Below are 25,748 nucleotides of genomic sequence, written 5' to 3' on the forward strand. Positions count from 1 at the left end.
GCGCCTGGCGGAGGGCGAGGGGTGGCTGGGTGCTACAAGCTCAGCGGGGAGGGCTGGGGGAAAAGGCGGCAGGGGAGAGGCTGGTCCTGCGTGGGTGGGTGAGCTGCTTGGTGCAGTGCCAAGCTGCAAGCCCTGGCTGCTCTCCTGTGTCCTTGGGAGAGGACAAAGCGGCCGGAGAGGGGGCTGTGTCCATGTGGGGGGAGAGGAGGCGTTGAGGAAGAAGCTGAGCGGTCTGGCCAGCCGTCTGGGGGCAGGTGATGACCAGTGTGAGGAGCTGGAAAGCAGCGGGCGATGAGCCATGAGCTGGGCTGGTGCAGGCACTGGAGGCACCGAGCGTTGTGCAACTGCGTGGGCAGGGATTGCGACCCCCTTGCTGCTTCCTGACGGCGGAAGCCGCGCGGCACTCGAGCCACTGATGCGCTCGGCCAGGCGGCCAGAGCTTGCTCCATCCAGGCCAAGGGTGAGCGGGTCCAGCTGAGCCATCCACGTCCTGGGACAGCCACAAACTTTTGCGGGGAGAAGCTTTCCGTGCTCAAAGCACCACCAGCCCAAGAGCCACCTTGGCAGCGTTCCCATCCTCACCGTGCCCAATAAATACCAGCTTCACGGAGTCACTCTCCCTGTCTCTGCCCATTTCCTGCAGTTCCTTCATTCCCCTGTTCTGCAATCTGTATGGTTCAGCAAAAACAGTGCTGGCATTTCTTTTGAAGGACACCAACAAAGATATCCTGCTACAGGCAACAACCGTTGCCTGCAGGTTGTGCTCCAGGCTTTGCAACCTCTGCTCGGGGCAGAGGTTTTCAGTTCACCAAGGGGTTCCTCCATCACTTGCAGACTTTCTCTTTCGGTCTGTAAAAAGGGATTTAAAACAGCACTAAAACCATCCGGCCTTTATCTTCCCTCCTGAGCGGAGTGGCTCTGTTCAAGGCCGCTGGTGTGAAGCCTTGGCTCTCTGCAGCGCTTATCTCCCCGCCTGGTTGCGAGGTGCCCTTTCACACACCCAGATTAGGAGGGAGAAGGCCCGTGGGGAGAAGCAAGACCTTTTTTAAACCAGCCTGGGAAAGTGAAAAAAAGCAGCCACGGCCCTTTGCCAGGACTCCAAAACCCTGAATGCTTCATGCAGCCCCGTTTAGCAGAGGTTGTTCCCCGCTGGGTGCCTGGCCCCTTCCTGGGGAGCCCCTTGGCGGCTGCTTTGGAGAATCACCCAAATTCTTCCAGAAGCTCCAGCAAAATTCCCCGTGAGTTTTGCTTCCCGTTGGGTCTCCCCTGGGATGGCCACGTGTCTCTGCACGGCCTCCAGCACTTCCCCTTCCGAGCAGCCCCGTGATGTTTTCCCTGGTGTCCCCGCAGCGGCCTCCCAGCCGGGGGAGCGGAGCCCGTGCCTCGGTTTCCCCAGGCAGGGCGCACGGGATAACTGAACATCCACCTTGACCCTGCTTGGCAGTTAGGAAAGCAAATAAGAAGAGGGGCTGAGAGGAGAAAAGAGGCTGCTGAGCACCCTTTTTTTTTGGACACTGCCTTCAGACTCCTCTTCCCACTGGAAGATGGTGACGGACGGGCGAGCTGGCACCGCAGCGCGGAGAGGTGCCCGAGACAGCCTCTGATTCACGGGCAGCTCTGGCTCGGCGAGGCCAAACGAGGAACCGTGGGGTGCTGGGGTGCTCCCAGCCACATCGGGGGCGAGCTGGGACCCCCCCAGGGGCAGAGCGGGGGCCCCGGTGCCGTGCAGTGCCGTGGCCGCCCGGGAGGTGGCAGCTGGAGCCCGGCCGTGCGGCGGGGCTGGGGAGGCGCTGGGGGCACGGCTCGAGGTGGCAGCACCGGCAGCGGTATCAGCATCACCTCCTTCCCCCATCACCACCAGCAGCAGCACCTCCTTCCCCGTCCCCAACCCCGCCATCATCACCGTCACCGCCACCTCCGTCACCATCGCCACCACCATCGCCCTCACCACCATCACTCTCACCACCCTCGCCACCACCCTCGCCACCCTTCCCACCACCCGCCCCGCCCTCCGAAGGAGGAGGCAAAAACCAGCCTCGAGTTTTTTTTTGGGGGGCTCAGCCAGCGCACCCAGCAGCCCCCCATTTCCAGCTGTCACCCCCAAAATCGCCTCCAGGCAGGGGGGGGACCTCATCTCAGCCCGGAGGGGCAGAGGTCACCGTCACACCTCACCCTGGGAAATGCAGATGTGCCTCTACAAAGCATTGGGCACATCCCAAAAACGAAGTGGGTGAGAGCGAGGGAGTTAAAGAGAAGTGGGGAGGATGTTTGGACGCTGGCAAAGGCTTCTGCAGGAGGGGAAAGCTGCAATAGTTAAAAGCTGAGCCCAGCGCTCAGCAGAAGGGAAGCGGCGGCGTGTGCCTGCACCAGGGCATCTGCGCAGCTCGGCACAGACAAACAGAAAAAGCAGAAGTCAGTGGGAGTGAATTAGTAGTCGGGGACTGCAAAAAAATCCGTACAGGAAGCAAAACAAAAGAGAAATCATGAGCCGTAGGGGCTGAGAACACCGAGAGGGTGCTTTTGAAAGAGCTGGAGATCACCGAGAAAACTGCAAAGCTCCGGGCTGGGGCTGGAGGGGCAGGAGGAAGGAGGGCAGGAGCCGGGCTCCGCTGCCCGCTCGTCTGTGCTCGGAAACCCAGCCAGAAGGTGCAAGCATGCACGAGGCATCGGCAGGAGGACTTAAAAAGCAGCTTTTAAGGTAAGATCTCTGCATTTCGGCCACTCCTGGACACTTGCAAGTGGAGTTTTTCTGGACCCCGCAGCAGGCGATGCCTAAGGGGACCGTGGGGTTGCAGCCCTGCAGCAGAGCTCTGCCCCATCTGGGGGTCCGGGGGGCTGGAGGGGGTTACGGGGCCAGCACAGGGCACAGCACCCACATCCTGCTGTCCCACCCCAGCACAGGGTGGGTTTCCCATTGAGGCTTTTTGCCCAGACTGGGCACGAAAGGGGCGAGTGAGTGTTTTAAAGCACCTCGGGGGACGGCCCCGCTGTGCCGGCACACCAACGCCTGCTCCCCAGCAGCCCCACATGCCTCGGCCCGCTCCGTGCGGGCGGCGGTGGTGCTGAGCTCCCTGCAGTCCCCGCCTTCCCAACACCCACATATCAACCCAGTGGCATCTATAAATCCCCGGCTGCCACGTCCTTGGGTTTCCCCGGTTTGTCATGCTGGGCGAGCCCCTGGGCTGCTCTGTGGCGGCTCTGGTGCGCCCTGCGTGGGGGTCCGGGGGTCTGGGAGGGCTCATCCAGCCCCATGCTGCTGCCCCTTGCGCGTGGCACGGGAGGACGAGGCCCCGGAGGAGCCCTCAGGACAGGCGGTGACACGGGTGGGAGATGTCGGTGGGCCAGACGTGACGGTACAGACCACACGCCAGCCTTTTCCTGGAAAAAGGTGCGGTGAAAGTTGATCGTCCTCCCGTTTCCCATGCCACGGGGTGGGCAGCCGCAGGTCCACCGTGCCGACCCTCTTCCCCTGGGGCAGGGTGGCAGCGGGACAGCACCAGGACAGCCCTGGGGTGGCCAGAGCTGGCCCCATGGGCACCCACCCCAGTCCTCACCCCTGCTCGGGGCTGGGCACCCCCTGCTCAGGACCAGAGGGACAGAGCCATTTGTCACCTGTGGTGGGGCACAGCGGCTGGCCTTGCTCCTTCCTTTTTGCTCCGAGACGCTTTCCTTGGCTAAAAGCAGAGGAAAATTATGAAAACCAGGCTTTGAGACCGCAGCTCACCCACCGCCACCCCGCAGAGACCCTCATGTCCCAGCTGCGGAACCGAGCCCCATTTCCCCTCACCACCCCAAGCCCCCAAACACCCCCCGGAGACTCTAAAAACTCCCTCAACCCCCCAAAAAACCCCAACCCCAACCCGTGGCGGCCCCTTGTAAACCAGAAGAGCTCAGCCTGCTGTTTGTCCTGGCTGCTCCGCGGGCGCGGAGGCGATAAGATAAAAGCTCCGGAGCGGGGCGCACCCGCGGAACGACCGGTGCGGGGCGCCGGGGACCCGACTCCGGCTCCGGCTCCGGTTGCGGCACCCGCTCCGCTCCCGCTCCCGCTCCGCCCCCGCGCAGCCTCCGCCCTCGGCCGCTCCGTTTACATAACGCCCGGGGCCGGGGTCCGCGCCCCGCGCCGCCGCGGCTCCGCACGGCGGAAATGCGGAGCCGCCTGCCCCGGTTTCCTGCCTGAGCCGAGCCGTGCCGAGCCGTGCCGTGCGCCCCGTCCAGCCCCGCTCTGTCCCCGGTCCGTCCCGTCCCGTCCAGCCCAGCCCAGCCCCGTGGTCCCCGTTCCCCGGTGCGCCCCGGGCCCGGCGCTCCGCTGCGCTCCGCCATGGGCGAGCGGCCCCCGGACGCCTTCTCCTGCAGGTAACGGCGGGGCCGGGGTTGGGAAGCGGCGGCTGCAAAGCGAAAGTGGCGGCGGGGAGGGAAGGGAAGGGAGAGGGAGGGGGGAGCCCCGCCGTGCCCCCGGGCGCGGAGCTTCTGCCTCCGCTTCGCCCCCGCGGGGACGCGATCGCTCCGCGCCCCTTCCCCCTTTGCCCCTTTCCCCCTGATCCCCAGCCTCTGGCACCCCCTGGACTCGCTTTCTCCTCCCCACCCCCATAACCTGGGGGCCCCTTCCTCCCAGCACGCCTTTACTCCCTGGGTCCCCCTTCTTTTGGGGTTCCATGCAGCACTTTGGGGTCCCCATCCCGGCCCCCTACCCTGCCCCATGGGTGCAGCACGCACCCACCCACCCCTGCACCTCCCCAGAGCCCTGCAGCACCCCTGGGTGGCCCCTTGGAGAGGGCGCAGGACCCTGTGGGCGATGCGGGGGGGCTGTGCCCTACCTGCCCCCCCCCGCTGCCCCCTCGTCCTCTGCCCCCTTGGCCGCTGCGGGTGCCGAGCGGAGTTGCCAGCCCCGAGCCTGCCAAGCTGCTCTGGCTTTCTGCTCCCCGTGGACTTTGTTGGCTCGTGGGCACTGCCTGGCTTGGCAGGCACAAGGGGGGCCATGAGCACGAGGCCAATGCCCCGGCAGGCAGCATCCTGCCGGCCTCCCCGTGCCCTGCCGGCGTGCCGAGCGCCGCTCGCGCCAAGCGGGGTCACCCGCGGAGAGCCCCGACCCGCTGGGAGCAACGTGGTCGCCGCTTCCCCGGGCTGGGATTTACTGTCAAGGAAACCGGGGCGAGTTGTCGAGCTGCGATTTCGACATTTGTTGTTGCAAATTGCTTCAAGATGTGCTGGAACCCTGTGGGCTGGCGGCCCCGGGGGACTTTTCGGGTTGCTGCGCTTTAGGTAGTGAAAGCAGCTGGAGGAAGAGGTGGTCGGTGCGGGGACCTCACGCCGCCCGCGTGTCCCGTGTGCCGTCGGGCTGTGCTGGCAGGCTGCGGGCCGGGGTTTTAAAGGCCTGTGAAATTACTGGCAGCTTTCGCTTTGACTTGTTTGGGACTAGATCAGCGCCTCTGATTTCTTTTTTTTTAACTCGTTTGTGGTGCAAGGAGGACTTTGTCTTTGTGCGTCCCCCCCCTACCTTGAGTACTGTCTCTTTTTTTTTTTTTTTTTTATCTCCTTTGCTTTTATATCTTTATTGTGTCTGTAAAGATCCCTTTTGGTTTCGCTAGAGCCCACAGGGTGGTGGTTCTGCCTCCACCACATATTGCCCCGGAGAGGCTTGTGAGGCTTTCGAGGGGCTTCGCTGCCTCTGCTGGGGGGCAAATCTCTCGCCTCCCCCCTCCTTGGCTGCTGGGGGGGGCCCGTGGGGGCTCTCCGCTGAGGCACCGGGGCACGGTGAAGCCGTTTGGACAAATCCCAGCAAGTGAGACGAAGCGAAAGTGCAAGAGCTGCGCGCCGACAGGGTTTGTGGTGCTGCCAGCGCCGCTGCGGCTCGGCAAGGAGGAAGGGCCTGATCCAGCCCCGGCACCGCCGCAGCACGGAGGGGGAGAGCCTGCAGCTGCGTCTCCCACGCCTCCGTGGTAGCGATGAATTTAACACAGTGACACGAAGCACATCGGGAGGGCAGCCCGCAGGGAGCAGCCACAGCAGTGCCGGGTGGGAGCCGCCGCGGAGCGCCAGGCACCGCGGTGATGGGCGCACGGGTCCTGCCCGGTGTTTTCCTGAGGGCCAAACGAGCCTGGAGCTTGTGTTTGGCCCCAGCTGGGTGGTAGCTGGGACGTCTCCATCCCGGCTGTCCATGGGGGTGATCGGGGAAGCCAAATCACTGGATTTCCCCCAGCTTTAAAGTGCTACAACGTGGTGTGGCAGTGCTGTGCCGCCCGGGCAGGACCACGCGTTAAGGCACAGCAGCGGGGGCACTCGGGGACAGCGTGGAGCTGCTCGGGGCTGTGGTGTTGCACCATCAGCCTCTGCCAGACCCTTGGGAATCCCTACCACCACGGGCAGATGCTCCCAGTGGGGTTCTCATCCCTTCCCGAGCTACGTTTCCAGCCCCAGGGGGGGAATTGTCCTCTGGGGCTGTGCTCGCTGCCACCCCTGGGTGTCCGTGGCAGCAGCGTGGGTTCGGTGCTGGGACAGGCAGGGCACAGCCATGGGTGCTGCTGGGCAGAGGGGTGGGAGTGCCAGGCCTGGAGCTCTTTCTGCTGTGGTTGAGCTGTCCCAAGAGTCCTCGGCCACGTTATGGTGACCCTGTGCGTGGGGGTGCCCGTTTTTGGGGAGTGGCTGGGGGCCCTGAAGTCCTCATCTCTTCCCGTGGAGTCACTTGGGTCATGCTGCTGGGACTTTCCGTCCCACGCCGGGGTAACTGGGCAGCGTTTAACCACTGCTGAAGCAGGTGGGAGGGAGCAGAGGCTCGGCTGAACTCGAGTTGAAAGGCAGCAATAAAACTGCATGGGGTGGATGTGAGCGTGGAGCCAGGGCTGCTTCCCATGGCTGCGCCCGGCCAAAGGACACGGTGTGTCATGACCCAGCTCGGAGGAGGCCCCGGGGGGGACGTGGGGGTGCTCTCCTCCCTTATCTCCTCCGTCCCCCTCTTCCCACACCAGGGGGCTGCATCCAGGGCCCGTCCCCACCTCTCCCCCTGCCCCAGCCCCGCTTCGTCCCGGGCTGCAAAGCGTCAGCGTTTCGGTGCCGTCCCCAAACAGCTGCGCCCAGCTGTGCTCTTCGCCTGGGGTCGCATCCAGCTGCCACCCAGTAACGGGACGCAGGGGTGGGACGGAGCCCAAGCCTTGCTGGAGAGATGCCCCGTGCCTCCTGGCCCTTGCAAGCCCAGGACCCGCACCCCCCGAGCCCCCCAGCCGGATGCAGCGGCACAGAAAAGTGCCGTTCATTGTAAGCCGGCCTTTTTACAGCCGCCCCGCGAGCGGGCTGCGGGGCCGTGCCAAGAAAAGGCTGCTGCCTGGCTCAGAATAGCTCTTTTCATGGAGGACATCCTGGGAAGGAACAATGTCCCCGCTCGCGGCATTGTGGGAACCGGGCATTTCGGTGACTCGGGAAGCGAGGAGCTGCGGGGCCGGCCGGGGCGTTACCCAGCCCCTCCGGAAAATCGCCCCTTAGGGTGAGTTTGGAACAGGCTCCGAAAGGGAGGCTGCCCGGGCTAAAAATGCAGAGCTTTTCCTCTGGTCTGGGGACGGTTGTTTCGGGGTGAGCCCTGCACAAATCAAATTTCCTATTGAGGCTGCTGGCTCGCGTTCCCCTGGCTCGGACGCCGGCGGCGAGGGGCTGCTTTCATTTTCGGATTGCTGCGCTGCCCGGCACGGGGCAAGGCGGTGTGGGCTTCGCTCCGGAAAAACACTTTTCCTGCAGGCACCCAATTTGCCAAAACGCTGCCTGCTGCCCCGTGGCTTGGGGCTGGTTCACGATGGGGCTGAATCCTGCAGCCCTGCTGGGCTTGCCTGCTTTTGGTGAGGCCTGCCGGCCCCAAAACTGCCCCGTGCTGCTGCGTGGTGCCGTGGAGTAACGTGCACGCACTGATCCTTTTGGTACCGTGAAGGAATGAGCAGCCTTGTGCCGGATCCGGCCCTCTCGCTGCCTCGGGGGCCGGGACCCACCGCAACACTCTTCGGGTTGGGCAATGGGGCTGGTGGTGGAAGCGTTTTAATTAAAATCTCCCGGGAGCGCCAGCGGCGGCGCAGCTGCAGGGCCGGATCCCGGCGCAGGCTCGGGCTTGTTGCTGCAGCCTGCATCAAAGCGCGCCCGCGGCCGGTCTGCCCCGTCCCGTCCCGTCACGCCTCGCCCCGTCCCATCCCATCCTGTCCCCCTGTTCCTCGAGAGATGGTGCTGGGCGCTCCTGTCCCTGCGCCCCAAAGCCACCCGAACGGCGCCGAGCCCTTCCAGCAGCTCTGGGTGGGTGCCTTGGGTCACCGCACGCCGATATTGTGCAGGATTCCCCGTCCAGTGCAAAGGAAAGCAGGTAGCTGTCGCAGCTTCGGCTCGGTGGTGACCCGCAGGGCACGAGTGTCAAAATGCCACGATGCCAAAAAAAAAAACACCCTCGGAGCTGGGTCGAAGCGGAGCATCCATCCTCGTCCGTCCCCGCTGGGTGGGGATGCAGGCGGTGTCACGAGCAGGAGGAAGCCGCCGGGGCTGCTTTTCCCATCGTGGTCCCGGCTGGAAAACACCCGTCACTGCTGGAAACGGCCTCGGGCTTCTTCCCACCACGTGGCGCGGGCGAAGCCCGGCGTTCCCGGAGCAAACCTCTCCCCAAATCGGAGCGTGAAAACTTCAGAGAGGTTTCCACCTTCCCGTAGCAGCATCCCGGCCGCCCGCAGGCGCTGTCCCCCGGGGGCTCCCCGGATTCCCTCGGTGCCTGGGCGCCGCGGCCGGCCGAGTGGTGCCGGCGATCCCCGGGGTGCCGGAGGAAGCAGGAGCGCAGGCGGAGGGTGCTGAGTCACGGGCAGGCTGGCGGTGCTGATAGACGGCCCCGCGCGGGGGCCCCGCCGGGGGGCTCGCCTCGGCTCGGCCGCGGGCAGGCGCACGCCCGGCAGCGCCGCCGGCCCCGCGTGGCTCTTCTGAGAAGCCAGGGCTGGCCGGGGGCTGATAACATCTCCCCTCGCCTAGAAACTTCTGAGGACGTACTAGGAAGCCCGGCGGGTCGGCAGAGATAGAGGCTCGCGTTCCCAGCGCAGCGCGGCGTTATCGCCTCCCCGTCTGCAAACCAGATCCGCCGCGCTGCTGCTGTCCAAATCTCCCCGCTCGCTTCCTCCCGGCCCCTTGTGTTTTTTATTTTTTTATTTTATTATTTTATTTTATTTTAATTTAATTTTTTTCCTCCCACCCCGCCCCGAGAAATGCAATCACTTTTCCTCCCCTTCTAGCAGCTCGGGCGCTGCTGCGTGGCAGGGAGGCCGCCGAGCCCGTCCTGCCCCGTCCCGGCAGGATGCGGGCGGGCTGGAGGATGTTTCCTGCCTGAGCAGAATGCACGGCCCCGATAAATGCTGCGTGCCAGCACAAGGTACGGGGGTAAACAGCGCCGGGGAGCTCCACTGAAGGGCTCGCCGGGGCGGCTTCACGACTCTTGGTGGCCCGAAACGGTCCCCGAGGCTGGCAGGGCGGTGCCACCGGGTTGACACGCACAGTATGATTCTGCTGGAGCCCTGCAGCCACCCCAAGCAGTGCCATGGCCACAGGGCAGGGCCTTGGGGTGCCTACAGCATCTGGATGTGGCCGTGGAAGGAAAAGCCAAACATCCCAAGCCACGTGGAGGGGGATGTGTGTGTTTTGGGGTTCCTTGGCAAGCCCAGGGAGCCGTGTGGCGCTTCCAGCTGGGGTCCCGGCTGATCCTAAAGCACGTTTCCACTTGCTGAAAGGGGTTAAGCACGGAGTGAAGAGCAGCCGTGTCGCTCTGTGCGGAACCGTGGGACTTGGCAGGGACACGGGGGGGGCACAGTTCACCCCTGGCACCTGCGGACAGACAGACAGACAGACAGACCCCTTCACCCCATCCGAGCGTCCCCCCGGGGAGGCATTCGCTCACCCCCTGCCGTGCCGGCAGCGCGGCCACGTCCCCAGGTGAACGCCAGGCGAGGCAGCTCCCTCCCTGGATTTCAGCAGCCATTTATTTCCTTTCCTCCCCCCCCCTCCTACTCCCCCTACCTCCCCCCCTCCGGCATTTTTTATCAGCTCAGCTGAAATAGGTCCCTGGAGGGAAACCCATCAGCGCTGTTAAGCCTTGGCAGAACCAGAGCGGATACGGCCGGGCCGCGCGTCCCGCGGGGAGCTGCAGGCAGCTGCGTGGGCAGGAAGCCGCGCAGACGCCCCGTGCCGGCCGGGTTGGGGAAACTGAGGCACGGCCACGCTCGGCGAGCCGGCTTTGGCACCGGCAGGCTGGGAGCTGTCACGGCGTCTCGCTTGGGCAGCCGCGCCGGTCGCCAGGGCCGTGCTGCACGCGGCGAACCCCGGGGGGGGGATAAACGGGGAGCGGTGACCACAGGGGAGGTGTCGGGGCTGGATCCGTTTGGGGACCGCCCTGATGGCCCTGCTGTGTGCTCTGTCTTGCAGCGCGGCCGCCTCGCTGGAGCCACGGCAATGAATGGGCACGCTCTGCCGGCCGGCACGCCAGCGCATCCCCGGGGCTGGCATGAGTTCTGCGAGCTGCACGCCATCAGCACCGCCAAGGAGCTGGCGCGCCACTACCTGCGCTTCGCCACCGAGCACCCGCACCATGACCTGCTGGCCGCCGAGAACTTCTCGGTGCACTTCACCGACCTCTTCCAGCAGTACTTCTGCAACGAGGTGAAGGAGGGCTTCGCCATGAGCCAGCTCCGCATCCTGCCCGCCGGCCCGGCGCGGGATTACCGGGAGACGCAGCGGCGGCACACGGACGCCTCCCTGGGCACGGTGGCCACCAAAGCCGAAGCGGAGCTGGCCGCTCGCCCCGAGCAGCCCGTCCGAGCTCCCGAGGCGGCCCCCACGGGGCTGCACAAGTCGTGGAGCTCGGAGGAGCTGGCGGGGCCGGCGCGGAGACCCTTCTCCCTCAGCCAGCTGCGCCGGAGCTGGCGCAGCCTCTTCCGACGCCGCTCCTCGGATGCCCTCCCGGCGGAGGCCGACGGGGAGGTGGCGGAGGCTGCTCTCAAGCCGGGACTGAGCAAGCGCATCCTGCCCTGGGGGCTGTCACGGGAGCAGCCCCCCGAGGTGCGCAAGGAGGGGTTGCTGAAGTACGGGCTGCTGGACGAGAGCTCGCTGGACAGCGGGACGCGCTGGCAGCGCTGCCGCCTGGTGCTGCGCAGAGCGGGGACGCCCGACAGCGAGGAGTACGTCCTGGAGCTCTTCGACCCACCCAAGGTAAGGCTCCCTCGCCTCGTCCCCACTCAGGTGTTGGCTGTATCATCCTGCCTGGGGCTTCCCTCAGGGTGTTCAGAGGGCAGAAGATCCCCACGACCCCACGGCAAGGGCAACGCGAGCACAAATTACCGCCAGCGGTCACAAAACCTTTTGGGTTTTTCTCCTCTGGGGCCCCAAACCTCGCTTTTCCAGCTGGAAGCAGAGCTGGGGAAGGGGGCCGGTGTCCTCGCCTGCAAACACCACTTGTCCCCATCCTCATGGACCCGTTCCCACAAGGTGGATGTCACCAGGGTTGGAACTGGGTCTCACGAACCCCAAATTCACGCGGTGCCTGTCCCCGCGGTGCTGCGGCTTCAGCACCCGGAGCCTCTGGGGAAAATTGGGAAAGGAAAAGAAAGGGAGCACAAAATGGGCTCTGAGCCCTCCTCGGTTCCTGTGGGATCCGTCGGGAGCTCGGTTTTATTTTTGTAAGCATTTCCGCAGCCAGAGCCTGGGATCCTGGGGGAGCTGTGGGGTGCTGAGCGCAGCGGGAGCGCCGGCGGTGCCGGATCTGCGTGACAGCCGCGCGGCGGCCGGGGGGGGACAGCCGTGGCTTTTAATCTTTAAAAAGCCAGTTCCTCCACATGGCGGGTCTTACGTAGACGGAACGGGCTGGGCTTTTTCGTCTGTGGTTTGTTGGTTTTTCCTTTTTTTTCTTTTTTTTTTTGTGCTCACTTAACTTTGAGCAATTTGTGCTCTGGAGCAAGGAAGCCTGGCACGGAGGAGCCGGCGCCCGGCGGCTCCCCGCAGCGGGCTGAATCCCTGCCCTTTCTGCCCAACAGCCCCAAAACACCTGCAGGGAGAGCAGCAGAGTTGAAAAACCTACGAATGTCTAGGTCTGAAAGTAAAAAGCAGCCCAGCTGGGAGCCGAGGAGCAAAGGTCCCTGTGCCAGCCCCGTGCTGCCACCGCTGCTTTCGCTTTTCACAGCTCGGCGTCACGTGCGGAGCGGCAACCGCTGCTTTCGGTCCCACGGGGAGGCTGTGCAGGAGCTCGGCTGGGGCTGAGGCTGAGCCCCAACACCCTGCTCGGTGCTGGAGGCCGGGGCAGCGCCTCTCCCTGCCTCCACCACCCTGGTTTTGCTCCATGGGGGTTCAGGATTTTGTGTTTGTCCCCTTGGCAGCGCACGTCCCCGGCTGTAAGGGAGGTGTGGCTGTGGGTAGCATCGCTCCGGGGCTCTGCGAGGCCAGGCAGCACCCATGGGTGCCACCCTGGCACGCCCAACACAGGTGTTGGTGTTGGAGCTATTTGGGGAGCTGCTGCCAGCTTTGCTCCTCCTCATCCATGGTGACCCCTGCCCAGAGGTGCCCTGGGGGCTTGGGCGGATGAAAAGGGGCAAAGCCTGAAGAGATGAATACGAGGGCACGGGGAGGGGACCTGCCGTGCCCCCTGCCCCTGGAGGATGTGGTGATGCACTCGAAATCCCACCCGGTGGTGCAGCAGCCTCTGGCCACCTTTAATCTCGAACACCGCTTCTTGTTCCGCTCCCGACGCCCCGCAGGAGGAGGAGAGCGATGGGAGAGGAGACGGCGAGCAGCAGGGACGACCCCAGCCCACAAGAGGTGTTCACAGCCGGGCATTTCATGCGCCCTGCAGCCCTGTTCCTGGCAGTTCCCAACCAGCCGGTGGCTGCCCGTCCCAGGGGGATAGGGCCGGGTCTCCCCCCATGTGTAGGTTTCCCGTCCCGTTGCGCCGTCCCCACGCCAGGGCCGCTCCTCGCCCGGGTTTCACAAATCTCAGCAGTAAATGGGGTTCCTGTGAAAATATCCTCAGGGCGGGTCCTTCCTTTCTAATGAACTGGCCGGGGGCCAGCTCCTCGCCTCCTCTGCAGCAGGAGGGCTGCAGGCAGCTTCCCACCCCCCCCCTCCCGGCCCCGTTATTGCGCGGGCTGGAGCCAAGCCGGGCGTTGGGCAGGGCGAGACCCCAAGGTGCGGGTTGGGGAACCCCTGGGGAGAGCTCAGCACCATCACCCCAAGGAGGCAAAGCCCTGGCCAGGACAAACAGAAGAGCTTTGTGATGTTTTTTTCCTTGGAAATAACCAAAAGTCCCCCAGGGGAGGGCTGGGGGCAGCCCCCTCGTTTCCCAGCTCTCGCTGCCGCCTTGGGCTCCCTCCAGCCCTGCGGGGCTTTGCCGCTGCCCTGCACGGGGCCAGCCCCCTCCTTCCCTGCCCCTTTACCCTTTAAACAACGCGACACACGTTGAAATTCAGCTCAGCCTCCCGGCTTGGCAGCGTCCAGCCGATTTCCCACCTATTTGATCATTTTCCAGGTCCACGGGGCGAGGAGGCGAGGGTGGCCCCGCGTGTGTGCCCCCCGTGCCCACCAAGCCCTCGGCTTCGTTTTCAGCTCTCCCAAGAAGCCCATGAGCCTAATCCCATAACGTGCCCGGCATCAAATGGAGCAGGGCGCTTTGAAGGGCCTTAATCTCCTTTTACTGCTTGGGAGAACCGGAGAGTCCCCGGGAATGGGCCTGGCACGATGCCCCTATGGGCTCTCTGATGTCTAATATGAAGGTTGTGCTCGCCTTCCGTGGAGGCACTGAGGGCTTTCTGCTTTACCCCACCGTGCGTACTCGTAATTGTAGGGGTTTGGTAGCTCTGGAAAGCTCAAAGGAAGTGTTTCTGCCCTGGGCTGTCCCGCTGCAGGGTCAGAGCTCGCTGGGTTTGGGGCTGCCCCGCTCATCCGCCGAGCCCCGCGCACATGTTTTACGGCCGAGCCCTAAACCCCATGAAAATTGGGATTTGCAACGGAAATGTCCCGAGCCGTTTATGTTGACCAGATGTTCCTACAGGAAGGGGAAGGGAAATGGGATTTTCATTTGCGCCGGTCTCTTTATGGCGTTTTAATGAAATCCATCACATCCCGTAAGTGATTGCGCTGCGAGATGAGCTGGGAAGATTTTCGGGCGCAGGCTGCGGTGCCTGTGTCACGGCTCTTACGTCCTCGCCGTGGCCGCGGGAGGAGCAGTATTTTTATCTCTGCTCAGTGAGAGACTGCTCTGACTTCCTTTTTTTTTTTTTTTTTCTTCTCTTTCTTTTTTTTTTTTTTTTTTTTTTTTTTTTTGCCTTTTCCCCTTCCTTTCACCTGAAAGTCGTTTCTGAGAACTGCGATCCCCTGAGCCAGCAGGTCCCGGTCCGGGTGGCTCCCGTCTGACACTGGCAGGGTTGGGGCCGATGTGGCACGCGTGGGGACAGCCCGGTGACACCGTTCCCTGTTCCCAAAGCAGGGGCTGGAGAGGTTGTGGGACGCCCTGGCACGGCCACGCCGGCTGCGCTCACAGCTCTGCCCCGGGAGGGGACTGGAGCAAACCCCTTCCTTCACCACGCAGCGCGTTTCCAGCCATGGCTTCGGAGCCAAAATGAGGTTACTTTTAGAAGTGACCGCCGGAGCGATGACAAATCGTGCTCTCAAAGCCAAGTTGGAAGTGCGGATGGCCCCGTCACCTCGCGCAGAGCCCCGGCCACCCGCCTGCCAGCTGCGTCCCGGAGCTCCTCCACGCGAGGTGTTTCCCTCCCCGGTGTGAGCTCCCACGGGGCTGCAAATGAAAGAAGCAAAACCTGAGCAGGGTGGCGGGGATGGAGGCACCTCGGTGGGGATGGAGGAGCCCCCGTAGGGATGGAGGAGCCCCCGTGGGGCTGGAGATGCCCCCATGGGGATGGAGATGCCCCCGTGGGGATGGAGGTGCCCCCATGGGGATGGAGATGCCCCCGTGGGGATGGAGGTGCCCCCGTGGGGATGGAGGCACCTCGGTGCCCATCACCACCCTGGCCTAGGGAAAAGCACCCCGCAGCCCAGCAGGATCCCATCCGGTGACCTCCCAGGATCTCGTGCCTCATTTTTCTCCCTCTTTGCAACAAAACCCTCGAATAACCCCGTGCTGGCAGGGCTGCTCCCTTCCCCTCCCAGCCGGGAGCCGTGCGTCCTCCCCCCCCCGTTGCAGACTTTCCCCGGGAGCAGGGCGGCAGCAGCAGCGCGTCCCCTCGCCGCTGTTCTTCGAAGGCGCTCGGGGCTGGGCGTAGCTTGGGCTTCTTGAGATTTCGGCGGCGAGCTTTTGAGCTTTTGAGCTTTTTCTTTTTTTTTTTTCTTTTTTTTTTTTTTCTCTCTCTCGTATTTCAGGGTGAGGGCATGCGGCCGTGGAAGGGGGGGGGAGGGTGGGTGGGTGGGTGGGAGGGGGGGAGGGTGATGAGACAAAAGGTTATTTGTCATTTATTAACCACAACTTTTTCCATCCTTGGTCATGCACGGAAAAAACACTTTTAGCAACGTAACCACAGCCCCGGCGTTAATTGCTGAAGAGCAGAGTTTCTTATTTTGGAAACCGTGTTGCTGGGATGGAGCCTGCTGGGGCTCGGCTGCTGTGTGCCGGGAAGGACGCAGGATGGGGAGCCCCAACCTGCCTCTTCCCCCGGCTCTGGGGCTGGTTGGCCTGGCTCGGAGAGGAGATGGGAGGATTTCCTTTCTTTTTAACCCAATTCCTCGAAATCGAGATGGGTTTTGCCCCACCGCTGTGGTCCTTCTGCTCGCGGCAGCGATCTGCTGCTCGGGGATGGGGACGGGGACGTCTGCCTTGTGGGATGCTCTAAAGCTGCTTGGGTAGGAAAGCGCCACGTGCAAGCCAAGAAATGAGCAAAAAATTGAGATAAAAACAGAATTACAAGGAAAAGGACTGGGAAAGCGCCCAAACCTCGCTGCTTTTCCCTCGTGTGCAAGCTCAGGGTCCCGGCAGGCGTGGGACCCGCTCAGCCCTGGCAGCAGCTGTGAGATGCCCGTCGGTGTTTTTTTTGGGTGGCTGTATCTCTCTTTTTTTTTTTTTTTTTTTCCTTTTTCTTTCTTTCTGCCTTTTTTTTTTTTTTTTTTTTTTTGATGGTCCAGGATGTGGTTGTGTCGAGGCTGAGTGCTGCTTCTTTCAAAGGTAAATATTTATGAGAGGCTGCGCAGGCGGCGCAGGGGCTGGAAGGAGCCCTCGGGGCGGCAGGGGGGCCGCAGCCCGCTCCCACCCGGCAGCTCCGGCACGGCGAGGAGATGGCCAAAAACGCAGCAGCACCGGGCGGGGGGAACCGAAATACCCTCGGGGGATTTACGCTCTCCCACCGGGGCTCGGGATGCTCTCGCAGTCCTCCAGGGCACTGCCAAGCCCAGCTCGTGCTGCCAAAGGGCAGCGGGAGCGGATGAGGAGCAGGCACAGGAGCACCTGGGGATGTGCCATCGGCTCTTGCACACCCACGGGGCCACCTCGTGCCCTACCCGCACCCCCTCGTGCCCAATTTTATACCCCTGGGGCTTTCCTCACAGCCTGGATGGGGGAGAGGTGGGAGCAGCCCAGCCAAGCTGCCAGACCCACGGGATCACGACCGCTGGGCGCATCCCTGGGGTCCCCAGCACAAGGATAAGGGGTGACAGCAGGGCACGGGGACATGCAGCGACCCCCCCAACAGGACCCTGGCCCCCCGGCCCTGGCGGCAGCTCCAGGGGTGACTCAGCCCCGGCTGCGGCCGGCTCCCGCCCGCGTGCGGCCACCTTGTTTACTTTCCGAGCTCTTTATTTATTCCAGGAAATTATTAAAGCAGCCCACGCTGGAAGCGAGTTTGGCTTAAAATAAAAAAAAAAATCGAGCGGCTGGCAAGCGCCGTCTGTTTCAAGATCCTGTTTATAGCCCCGCTTCTCCAAAACGCTGCTCTGGAGGAGGAGGGCAGGGTGCTTGATGTGGCCGGGCTGGCTCGGAGCACGGCCGCTCGGCCCCCCCAATTCTCATGGCCGGGGGGGTCCGAGCTCATCCAGCTGCTGGGAAGGGTCCTGAGCATCTTCGTGCGCCCCGCATCAGCCCTGCTTTGCGCCGTCCCCACCGGCCGAGCATCCCTGGTCCACCTCCAGGGCTGCGTCGTGCACGGAGGTGCTGCCGTGGCTCTGGTTTTGGCCATCCTAGTGCTTTGCATTCGGCCATCCCAGGATTTTGGGTTTGGCCGGAGCCGAGCATCCCACCCCGGGCTCTTCCCCGATCCCCCCAAACGGTGCCGAGGCTGAATGGGCGACATTCAGCGCCGGCGGCAGCGAAAGCGCGTGCGGTTTTCAGGGCTTTCAGGAGGGAATATTTACTCGTTCATGCCCTGCCTGTGAAGCAGGCCAGCCTCTGCCTTATTTATTGACGTCCTTATCAATGCACAAAGGGCGCCAGTCAGCCCCGAGGACAGGGCGGGGGGATCCAGCCGGCCCCCCGCATCCCTCCCGGTGGGGTTGGACGCAGCGCTGGGCGTTTTGTTGGGGGTGTCTCGCCTCACCCCATTTTCTTCTGGCTGTGAAATCGCCGTGCCGTGGGGTGCCATGGGGCTGCGTTTGCCGGGAGCACCTCGCACCAACGCTGCTTGTGATGGGAACAGAAGGGGCTTTGTGCCCCCGAGGCAGCCGGCACAACGGGGCCCCTTGTAGCCGCCCGGCCCCGTCCCCTCGGGGACGGCCCCGTCCCCACCGTGCCACCGCGGGCTGCGGGGACGCGCGGAGCTGGGGTTTCTCCCTGGGAAATTTGTTTTCCCTGCTGGTCTTGCCAGATTGAGGACGCTGGCCGGGGGTTGGAGTTGGAGCTGTGGGGTCAGAGAGGGGTCTTTTGGGTGATGCCCGAGGAAGGCGATAGGGCCTGGGGGGTCCTGAGTTCCCCCATCACAGCAGTGATCACCTTGCTCTGTTCAATAAAAGCAGGAAAGCTCTTAGGTCCCGCGTAAAACCCCCCAGGAAGATGCCCGGTGCTGATGTCAGTAGGTTTCAGAGTGAACAACCTCCACGTGCCCGTGTGCCAGCCCGCGCGCCCACCCCCAGTGCCCCCTGCAAGCTCTGAGCCTGGCAGAGGGCATGGGGGGTGCAGGAGACACGGGGAGGGGGGGACGTGCAGGAAAATGGCCCAAAAACGGGGTGAGGGAAGCGATGCCCCGTGTGGGAAATCCCTCTGTAAGTGGGGGAGGAAATGGGGCAGGAGAGGAAGAGGCAGCAGGAGAAGAAGAATTAAAGGAAGAGAGGAGGGTCGGAGGATCAGGGCTCAGCAAACGCAGGGAGAAGTTGTGGTCGGGGGGGGAAAGGCTGCCGGGAAATGCCAGGGATGGATGGAAAGGCTGTGACCAGCTGCTGGAGGACCAACACTGGGATTAGCGGTGCTGCCGGTCCCCCAGGATGAGCGCTGGGATTAACCAGGGTGGAAAACCCCGAGGCCACGTGCCGGGATTATCGATGGTGAAAAATCCCCGGGCACAAGCGCCGGGATTAACCCTGGTGCAGACTCCCAAGGACAAGAGCTGGGATTATCTGCGAGGCGAAATCCCCCAGGGTGTGTGCTGGGATTAGCCGTGGTGCAAAATCCCCAGGATGAGCTCTGGGATTAACCATGGTGCAAAATCCCCTGGGATGAGCTGTGGGATTAGCCGTGGTGCAAACCCACAAGGATTGAGCCCGACAGACCCCCCCAAGCCCACCAGCACGTCCCCTGTTGCCCCCTCCCCAGCTGGCTCTCTGCCCCGTGTGGGGACAACAGGGACGTCCCCCAACTTGGGGCTGGGGCCGTGGCAGCGTGCCACTGTGCCCCTGGGAAATTTAAGAAAACTCCCTCGGGGCTGCGAGCGCAGGAAGTGGTTTTGGGGCTGGCATAACCCAGCGCCCGCGCTGCTGCAAATCTCAGTGGCCCATCCGTCTGTCTGTCCGTCCGTCTGTCCGTCGTCAGCCCTACGGGGACCCCGGTGGGGCCGAGCTGTGCCAGTTGAGGTCTTTGTCCCTGCGTCAGGGGACACGCTGATCATCAGGGTTTCCCAGAAGGGCCAAATCTCACCGGTGCCCACCTTGTGGCACAGCCCCCTGAGGTTTCGCTGCCTTCACCGCTGTCATCGCCGTGCCGCCGCCGTCATCCCCCTGCCACCACTGTCAGCCCCCTGCCACCACTGCCTGGCACGCTGGGCTCTGGGTTCTGGCCAAATCCCTCTTGGGAAGCACAACCAATGATAAGGGCAGTGCTGGCTGCAGCTCCCCATGCCCACTTTTTGCAAAAAAGCCCCACAAGCCACAGCAGCACCGGGTGGTGGTGGCCACGTTTTGGGGACCCCACAGAAATCAGCCGAGCGGAGGCTGCCGGGGCACGGGGTGGCCGATGTGTGCCAACACCCCGCTGCCGGTCGATAGCGGGTGCTGCGATTTCACTCTCGTTCTTGGAAAGCTCGAGCTGCCTTCCTCTTTCCCCGGGGCAGCCAAAGCTCGCCCGCTGCTCGCAGCAGCCCCCGCGCCCCCGCGGGCGGCTTTCCGCTGGTGGGGACGGCCAGGTTGTTGCAGGCACGGGTGGAGAAGAAAGTCAGAGGAGAAGGAGCTGCGGGGATTGGCGAGGCGGAAGCGCAGCAGCTCCGCTCGGCGCCTGCAACGCCGGGGCGCAGCTGTGACCTTGGCCTGACCTTCAGCCGGCGCTGCTGGCACCGCCGCCGCCCCGCGCCGGCACCGCTTTCTCCCAGCCAGGTGCCCGGTGGCCGCGGGTGCCGCCCGTGGGAACCCTCCCCATGCCCCCCCCTCCCACCCTGGGCTGGAGAAGGGTGGAAACTCGGGGCTGGTTTTCTAAGAAATCCTCCAAAAAGGTCCCCGGCGCGGGGACGTGGGGCGCAGCGCAGCCCAGGGGCTCCGCGGGACGCCGGGAGCAGGGTTGCGCCCTCGGCGCCTTCCCCTTCGCCGCGTTCCCCGGCCCAGCTGGATTCACTCAGCGTTTTTTAAACACTAGAAAATAATCAGCAGCGAGAGCAAACAGCAAAAATAAAACCGGGCAGGGCTCGGCAGACCACAGGTGGAAGGAAGCCGCTCTCCAGCACTAATTTTAATCAGGCGCTGAGCGCTGGCGCGGCTCCCTGTCCCCAGCCTGCGGGACGGGTGTCCCCATTGCCACCCCCTGGTCCCCAGCAGCGTGGCTCCCTATGGCCAGACTGCTGGAAGCGGGGCTGGGAGCAGCAGGAGCAGTGGGATTGCTGAGGGGCGTCCCCCAAAAATCCCTGCTGCAGGCAGCGCGGGTGCCATGCCCACCTGGCTGCCCAAGGGCGCGGTGACAATGTTTGGGGGGGAAAAATCCCACTTGTGGTAATATTTGCTCCTCCTGGGAGCCAGCCCTTGCAGGGAGAGGGGGATTTGGGGAGCCAGGATGGATTCTGCCCTACAAACTGGAGGTGACAGCTCAGGATGGGTGGTTTGGGGTGCGGGGACCAGGGGACACTGCAGTGGTGGCACAGCGGGGGCCGTGCGCTTCGCGGGCACTGTGTCCCTCTGTGATTTCAGGGGGTGCTTAGCCAGGCGCCGGGGTTCCCCCCACATCCACGGGAAGCTTTGGGGTGAATTCACCCTCCGTCCTGTCCCATCCACTGCCGTCGTCCTGTCCCGTGCCATCCCGAGCTCCCCGAGCACCCACGGGGATGCTGCAGCACCTCTCTGCCGAGAAGGAGCCCGTGGGCGCCAGGCGGGCACGCGGAGTGTTGAGTGTGCAGTTTTGCTTACCGAGAAAAGGATTTCTCGGTAGGGCCGCCATCGAGCAGGGCATCTTGCGGTCAGGTGCGCCGTTTCGGGGGGCGGGGGCACCGTGCCTGCGGTAGGCACTTCTCCGAAGCCAGACTGCCTTTCGGGCACCGTATCTCACTGCTGCATCATTTCCTTCTCCCTTGTGCGCGCTCCCCGGCTGCGCTCGCCCCGGGGAGGGATGGAGCCGAGCCCAGGGCTTCGCCGAACTCCCTTTTCCTGGAATTCCCCCTCTGCTGCTCCCAAGAAAGCAGGAGCAGCGCGGTGCTGGTGGTGCCGGCCGGGCCCTGCGTGCCGATAACGCCCACACCATGCTGGCACCGCGCGGCGAGCTCAGGGACGTGCCGTCCGTCACAGCCCCGGCACCCACAGCCCAGGGAAGGGGGCACGGTGGGCACTGCAAGACCTCAGCTCCCCCCATCTGTGCGGGACACTGCTCAGGACCCTCCAGGGGACCCTCAGGACGCGGTGTGGCACTGCCCCAGCCCGCAGCAGCGACACTGATTGCGGGCGGGCGCGTGCAGCTGCGGCAGCCCGGGCTCCTCGCAGGGCGCTGCGCCGCGGCGGGCGACTTCTAAGAACTTTCTTTCGGCGGAGCTTGGCGCTGATAAGGGTTGGCCCTTCTCGCGCTGCGTTTCCGGCCCCAAAGTACACCGAGTCCTTGGTCGAGAGTGAGACTGAGAGAGGGAGGAAGTGGGGGGCAAAAAAAAAAGAGCACTGCCAAACCCAGCCGCCGGCAAGATTTCCAGTGCCCACAGGTGCCACGCTCGCTGCAGCCCCGCTTGGGGGAATGGCCTTGTAAAAGCGCTGCGGTGGGAGCAGGGCGAGCTCAGAGCAAAGGCCCGGACCCTTCCCCTGTGCAGCAGCATCGTGCACGGCCCCGGCTGCCACCCGCAGCCCGGCGTCATGCTCAGGGATGGGTCCCGTGTCAGTGGCCATGTGTGGGGTCATCCGGGATCAGCCCGGAGCTGGGAACCGGAGGGGACGGCGGTGCCTGGCACGGGAGAGCGAAGACTCAGCCCGTGGGATGCTGAAGCTGTCGCATGAATCACGGCCAGCCAAAATTTTTGTAACGCGGAGCTGGCAGCGAGCCCAGCCCAGGGGAACCAGAGCGCTGAGCTGCGCACCCCGGGCTGGCTGCACCCACAAGGGGTGGCACGAGGGGGACCCGGCGCTGTTCCCAGTGCCAGCCCCGCACACGGGGTGCGGAGGGCTTCGCTCCGTCCCCACCATGGGGGTCCCCACTTATGGGGGTCCCCGGCTGTGGGGGTCCCCGGTGCCGCAGCACGGAGACGGTCAGCAGCTCGCTCCTGGCGGCGGAGGAACCGAAAGCTGCCGGGAGGGGTATTATTAGAGTTTATGGAAGTGCCTGCTCAGCGTTTTGTCATGTGCCTGTGTCAGAGCGAAACTGGCCGGGCGGCAGCAGGGAGCTCTCGGCACGCCACCCCGGGGGGTGCGGGGCTGCCCGGGGCATCGCGCCCTCCGGCCGGCCCCGCACCACAGCAGGGACCACCAAAGACCCCCCCGCACCCACCCTGCTCGATACCCAGGCCATGTTTTCCTCGCTGGTGCACACAATTTCTCCAGCACGTGCTGGGAAACTCCTTCTCCGTCCCTTCCTCTCCTTCAGGGCACCGCTGGGCTGGGTCCCTGCTCTGGGAGCTGCTCAGCCCCCCGCGGGTGCCCTGCTCCGGCACGGCTCGCCCCAGCCTCGAAGCAGCAGCCGTGCCGGGTATTTCCTTGCCAGGTGGGGTATTTCCTTGCCCGTAGGGTGTTTCCCTGCAGAGAGGGGTATTTCCTAGCTGCTGCCATGACTCAGGGGACTCCCAGCAGGCTGGATCCCGTTCCCTGGAGCAGCATTTCAGGGCACGGGGGCACAGCTCAGCCGCTCTCCTCTCCGCAGGGCTCCAAGCCGAAGCTGCACACCGCCTGCTCCGCCGTCCAGGAGGTGCGGAGGTGCACGCGCCTCGAGATGCCCGACAACCTCCACACCTTCGTCCTCAAGGTACGGCCCCCATCGAGGGGCCCCGCAGCTGGCCCCGACGCCTTCCCCACCCCTTCGGGGCGCACGTGCTGCTGGAAGCTCCCGTGCCAAATTTCGGTTCCTCTTCCATGCCGGGGATGGCAGGGACGCAGCCCGCGGGGTGGGGATGCTCTGCTATGTCCGGTCCCCAAGCGTGGGTTGTGGGGGGGGTGGGATAGGGCTGCAGATCCCTCTCTAATGTCCCCGTGTCCCTCTCTGGTGTCCCCCAGGTGACCAACGCCACCGATGTGCTGTTCGAGGCGGGGGATGAGCAGCAGCTCAGCTCCTGGACGGCCGAGATCCGGGAATGCGCGCACAGGGGGTAGGCACCCGGCGGGGGTCCCCGAGCCCTACTGACCCCAGGGATGGGGACAGCTGCTCCGTGTCCCCAAGCACCGTGCCAACCACCCATCCCCAGTGCTCAGCCTGGCTTCTCCCATCCCTGACAGGTCGGACGCGGGCGACCCCGAGCTCCTGGCGGGCCGGCACCCCGACCCCGCGGCCACCAGCCCCACCACCAGCACCGACTCCCCCAACCAAGGTGAGGCCCGGGGGATGCCTGGGGACACCAGGGAGGGGTCCTGTGCCTTGTCAGGGCTGGCTGAGGTTAATCTTAGCCCCAAATCACTTGGCGAGGACGCAGCCACAGGGGAAGGGATGAGGGTGACGGAGCGGGGCCGGGCAGGGGTCCCCAGTTCCCGGGGTGCTCACCCCCCACCGGCCTCCCTGTCCGGGCAGGGGCGACGCCGGGGGGGTCGGCGGAGGCAGCGGGGCCGAAGATGGAGCAGTTCCTGTCCTCCTGCCCCTGGTTCCACGGGCCCATCTCCCGCATGAAGGCGGCTCAGCTGGTGCAGCTGGGGGGGCTGGAGGGCCACGGCGTCTTCCTGGTGCGGCAGAGCGAGACGCGCCGCGGCGAGTACGTGCTCACCTTCAACTTCCAGGGCAGAGCAAAGGTACAGGTGGGAGAGGGGCTGGGATGGGGAGGGAAAAAAAAAAAAATCCCACCGGAGACCCCTCGGGAGCTGCACACACGTGGGTGGGTGCGAATCCTGTCCCATCGCTGGCTGGTGTCCCCATCCCCACTCCTAGGGGGGAAAAAACCCATCAGCGGGCCGGGCACCGCGGGCTGGGGATGCAGCACAGGATGCTAAGGCCGTTTGTCCCCCTCCCCTCCACCCCAAACATCCCTGTGTCCCCCATCATCTCCTCCAGCAAGGGAGCCGGTGGCAGGGTAACGGGTCCGTGCTCCTCCCCGCAGCACCTGCGGCTGTCGCTGACGGAGCGGGGCCAGTGCCGCGTCCAGCACCTGCGCTTCTCCTCCATCGTGGAGATGCTGCACCACTTCCACCGCTTCCCCATCCCGCTGGAGTGCGGGGCCACCTGCGACGTCCGGCTCTCCAGCTACGTCGTCGTCCTGCCCCAGCCGCCAGGTAGGGGCACGACAGGGCCAAAGGTTGGGGCACGGGGATGGGGAGGTCCCCGCGGGGTGCAGGGACTCGGGAAGGTCTCCGAGGTGATGGGCGCAGCTGGGATCTTTTGGGGGAAGCGGAAACATCCGTGCAGTGCCCCGAAAGGTGACTCCTGAGCTCCCGGCTTCCCTTTCTGAGAAAGGAGAAGCTGCCCCAAACCGACAGCCACGGGACGCATCCTGGCGCGGGCTGCGGGGCGATGGGGCAGGAGCATCCCCCGAGCAGCCACCGCCTCTCCTTCTATCCGCAGCTCCCGGCTCCGGCACCGCCGTCCCCGTCCCGCTGCCCGTCCCCGGCTGGAGCCCCGAATTCAGCCTGACCCCCGCCACCACCTCCACCACCACCTCCTCCTCCTGCCCCCGCGGCCCCACCGAGCCCCCTCCGGAGCAGATTTTCCACCTGGTGCCACCGCCGGCGGAGCTGGCGCAGAGCCTGCGGCACAGCGGGGTGACCGCGACCCCCGGCGCCCGGCCCCGCGAGTCGGACTACGAGGTGGAAGCCCCGGGCCGGGGCCACGTGCGTGCCATCGACAACCAGTACACGCCGCTCTGATGGGCCCCGGGGACGCACTTTTTTGGGTGGAGAAGAAGGCCTGGAGCCCCTCTGGGAGTCCCAGCGAGAATGTAACTATTTTCTTCCTTCTGGTTAGGGATTGGTATTTTTTTTTTTTTATTCCGCAAGGAAGGGAGTCGTTTTTCACTCCAGTACGGGTGTGCTCCCTCTCTTCGGCCTGTTAAAGGGCCTTTTTTTTTTTTTTTTTATTTTGGATATTATTAGAGCTTTCTCGTTACTGTTTACACACACCGCTCCTGCCTGCATTCCCAGCTGCGTGGCCGGCACGGGGGGCACTGCACAGCCGGGCTCCGTCCCCTCCTCCCCTCGGCACCGCGGCGCCCAGAGAAGGAACCGGGGGTCTCGCGTCGCACCCGCGTCGTTGGAGCAAACAACAACAAAAAAAAAAAAAAAAAAGGAAAAAAGAGGATTATAAATTCTTTGACACGTTGCTGCTTCGGGCTGCACACAGGCGACGAAGAGCCACTTCCTCCCGCCCCAGGATGTGCTGCCGCTGCACAAAGCTGCCAGCAAGCCCCGAACTGCCGGAGCCGAGCTTCGGGTCGTGCAAAGCCGCTGGAGGAGTTTGTTCTTAATTTTAGATAAGGCAAAAACTGGCTTTTCTCGAACCTAGCCCAGCTGCAGTCACTCCCTGCACCGGCCGGAGAACTACTTACCCCGTTAGCTTTGTTAATTAAGACGTGAACACTAACACCGCTCCACCATTAACAACGCAAACAGCCGAGGACTAACGCGGAGACTGACAGGGAAAAAAAGAAAAAAAAGAAATCCCCCTCCCTCCCCCAGTGAGGGAAGCCTTTCCAGCACAAATCCCAGGGGAATTTCCCCACTTTTTCTTCTTTACCTCGCCCCTGCTCTCTTCTTTCCCCCATGCCCCTGGGGATGCCGCTGTGGCCACCTATGCAACGGGCCCCTCGCGGGCAGGGGGGGGTCCAGGC

General features: G+C 64.2%; 1 protein-coding gene across 3 annotated transcripts; it reads left to right on the forward strand.

Moving 5' to 3' along the window:
• The first annotated feature begins 4,246 nt into the window (after positions 1-4,246).
• Positions 4,247-24,954, forward strand: SH2B3 (SH2B adaptor protein 3). Of its 3 annotated transcripts, none has more exons than XM_084297261.1 (8): positions 4,247-4,353; positions 10,417-11,199; positions 22,649-22,750; positions 22,999-23,090; positions 23,218-23,309; positions 23,507-23,721; positions 24,027-24,198; positions 24,488-24,954. In XM_084297261.1, exons 2-8 carry the CDS (start codon positions 10,444-10,446, stop codon positions 24,787-24,789), a joined length of 1,731 nt encoding a protein of 576 aa, XP_084153387.1. In that variant the 5' UTR covers positions 4,247-4,353; positions 10,417-10,443; the 3' UTR covers positions 24,790-24,954. The 3 variants fall into 3 exon arrangements, with proteins under 3 accessions (XP_084153387.1, XP_084153389.1, XP_084153388.1); XM_084297263.1 differs by having other exon boundaries at positions 24,027-24,221; positions 24,488-24,645; XM_084297262.1 differs by lacking the exon at positions 4,247-4,353 and adding an exon at positions 9,197-9,370.
• The last annotated feature ends 794 nt before the right edge of the window (positions 24,955-25,748 follow it).

This window comes from Netta rufina (assembly GCF_964035555.1).
Source record: "Netta rufina genome assembly, chromosome: 17".
Classification (NCBI taxonomy): Eukaryota; Metazoa; Chordata; class Aves; order Anseriformes; family Anatidae; genus Netta; species Netta rufina.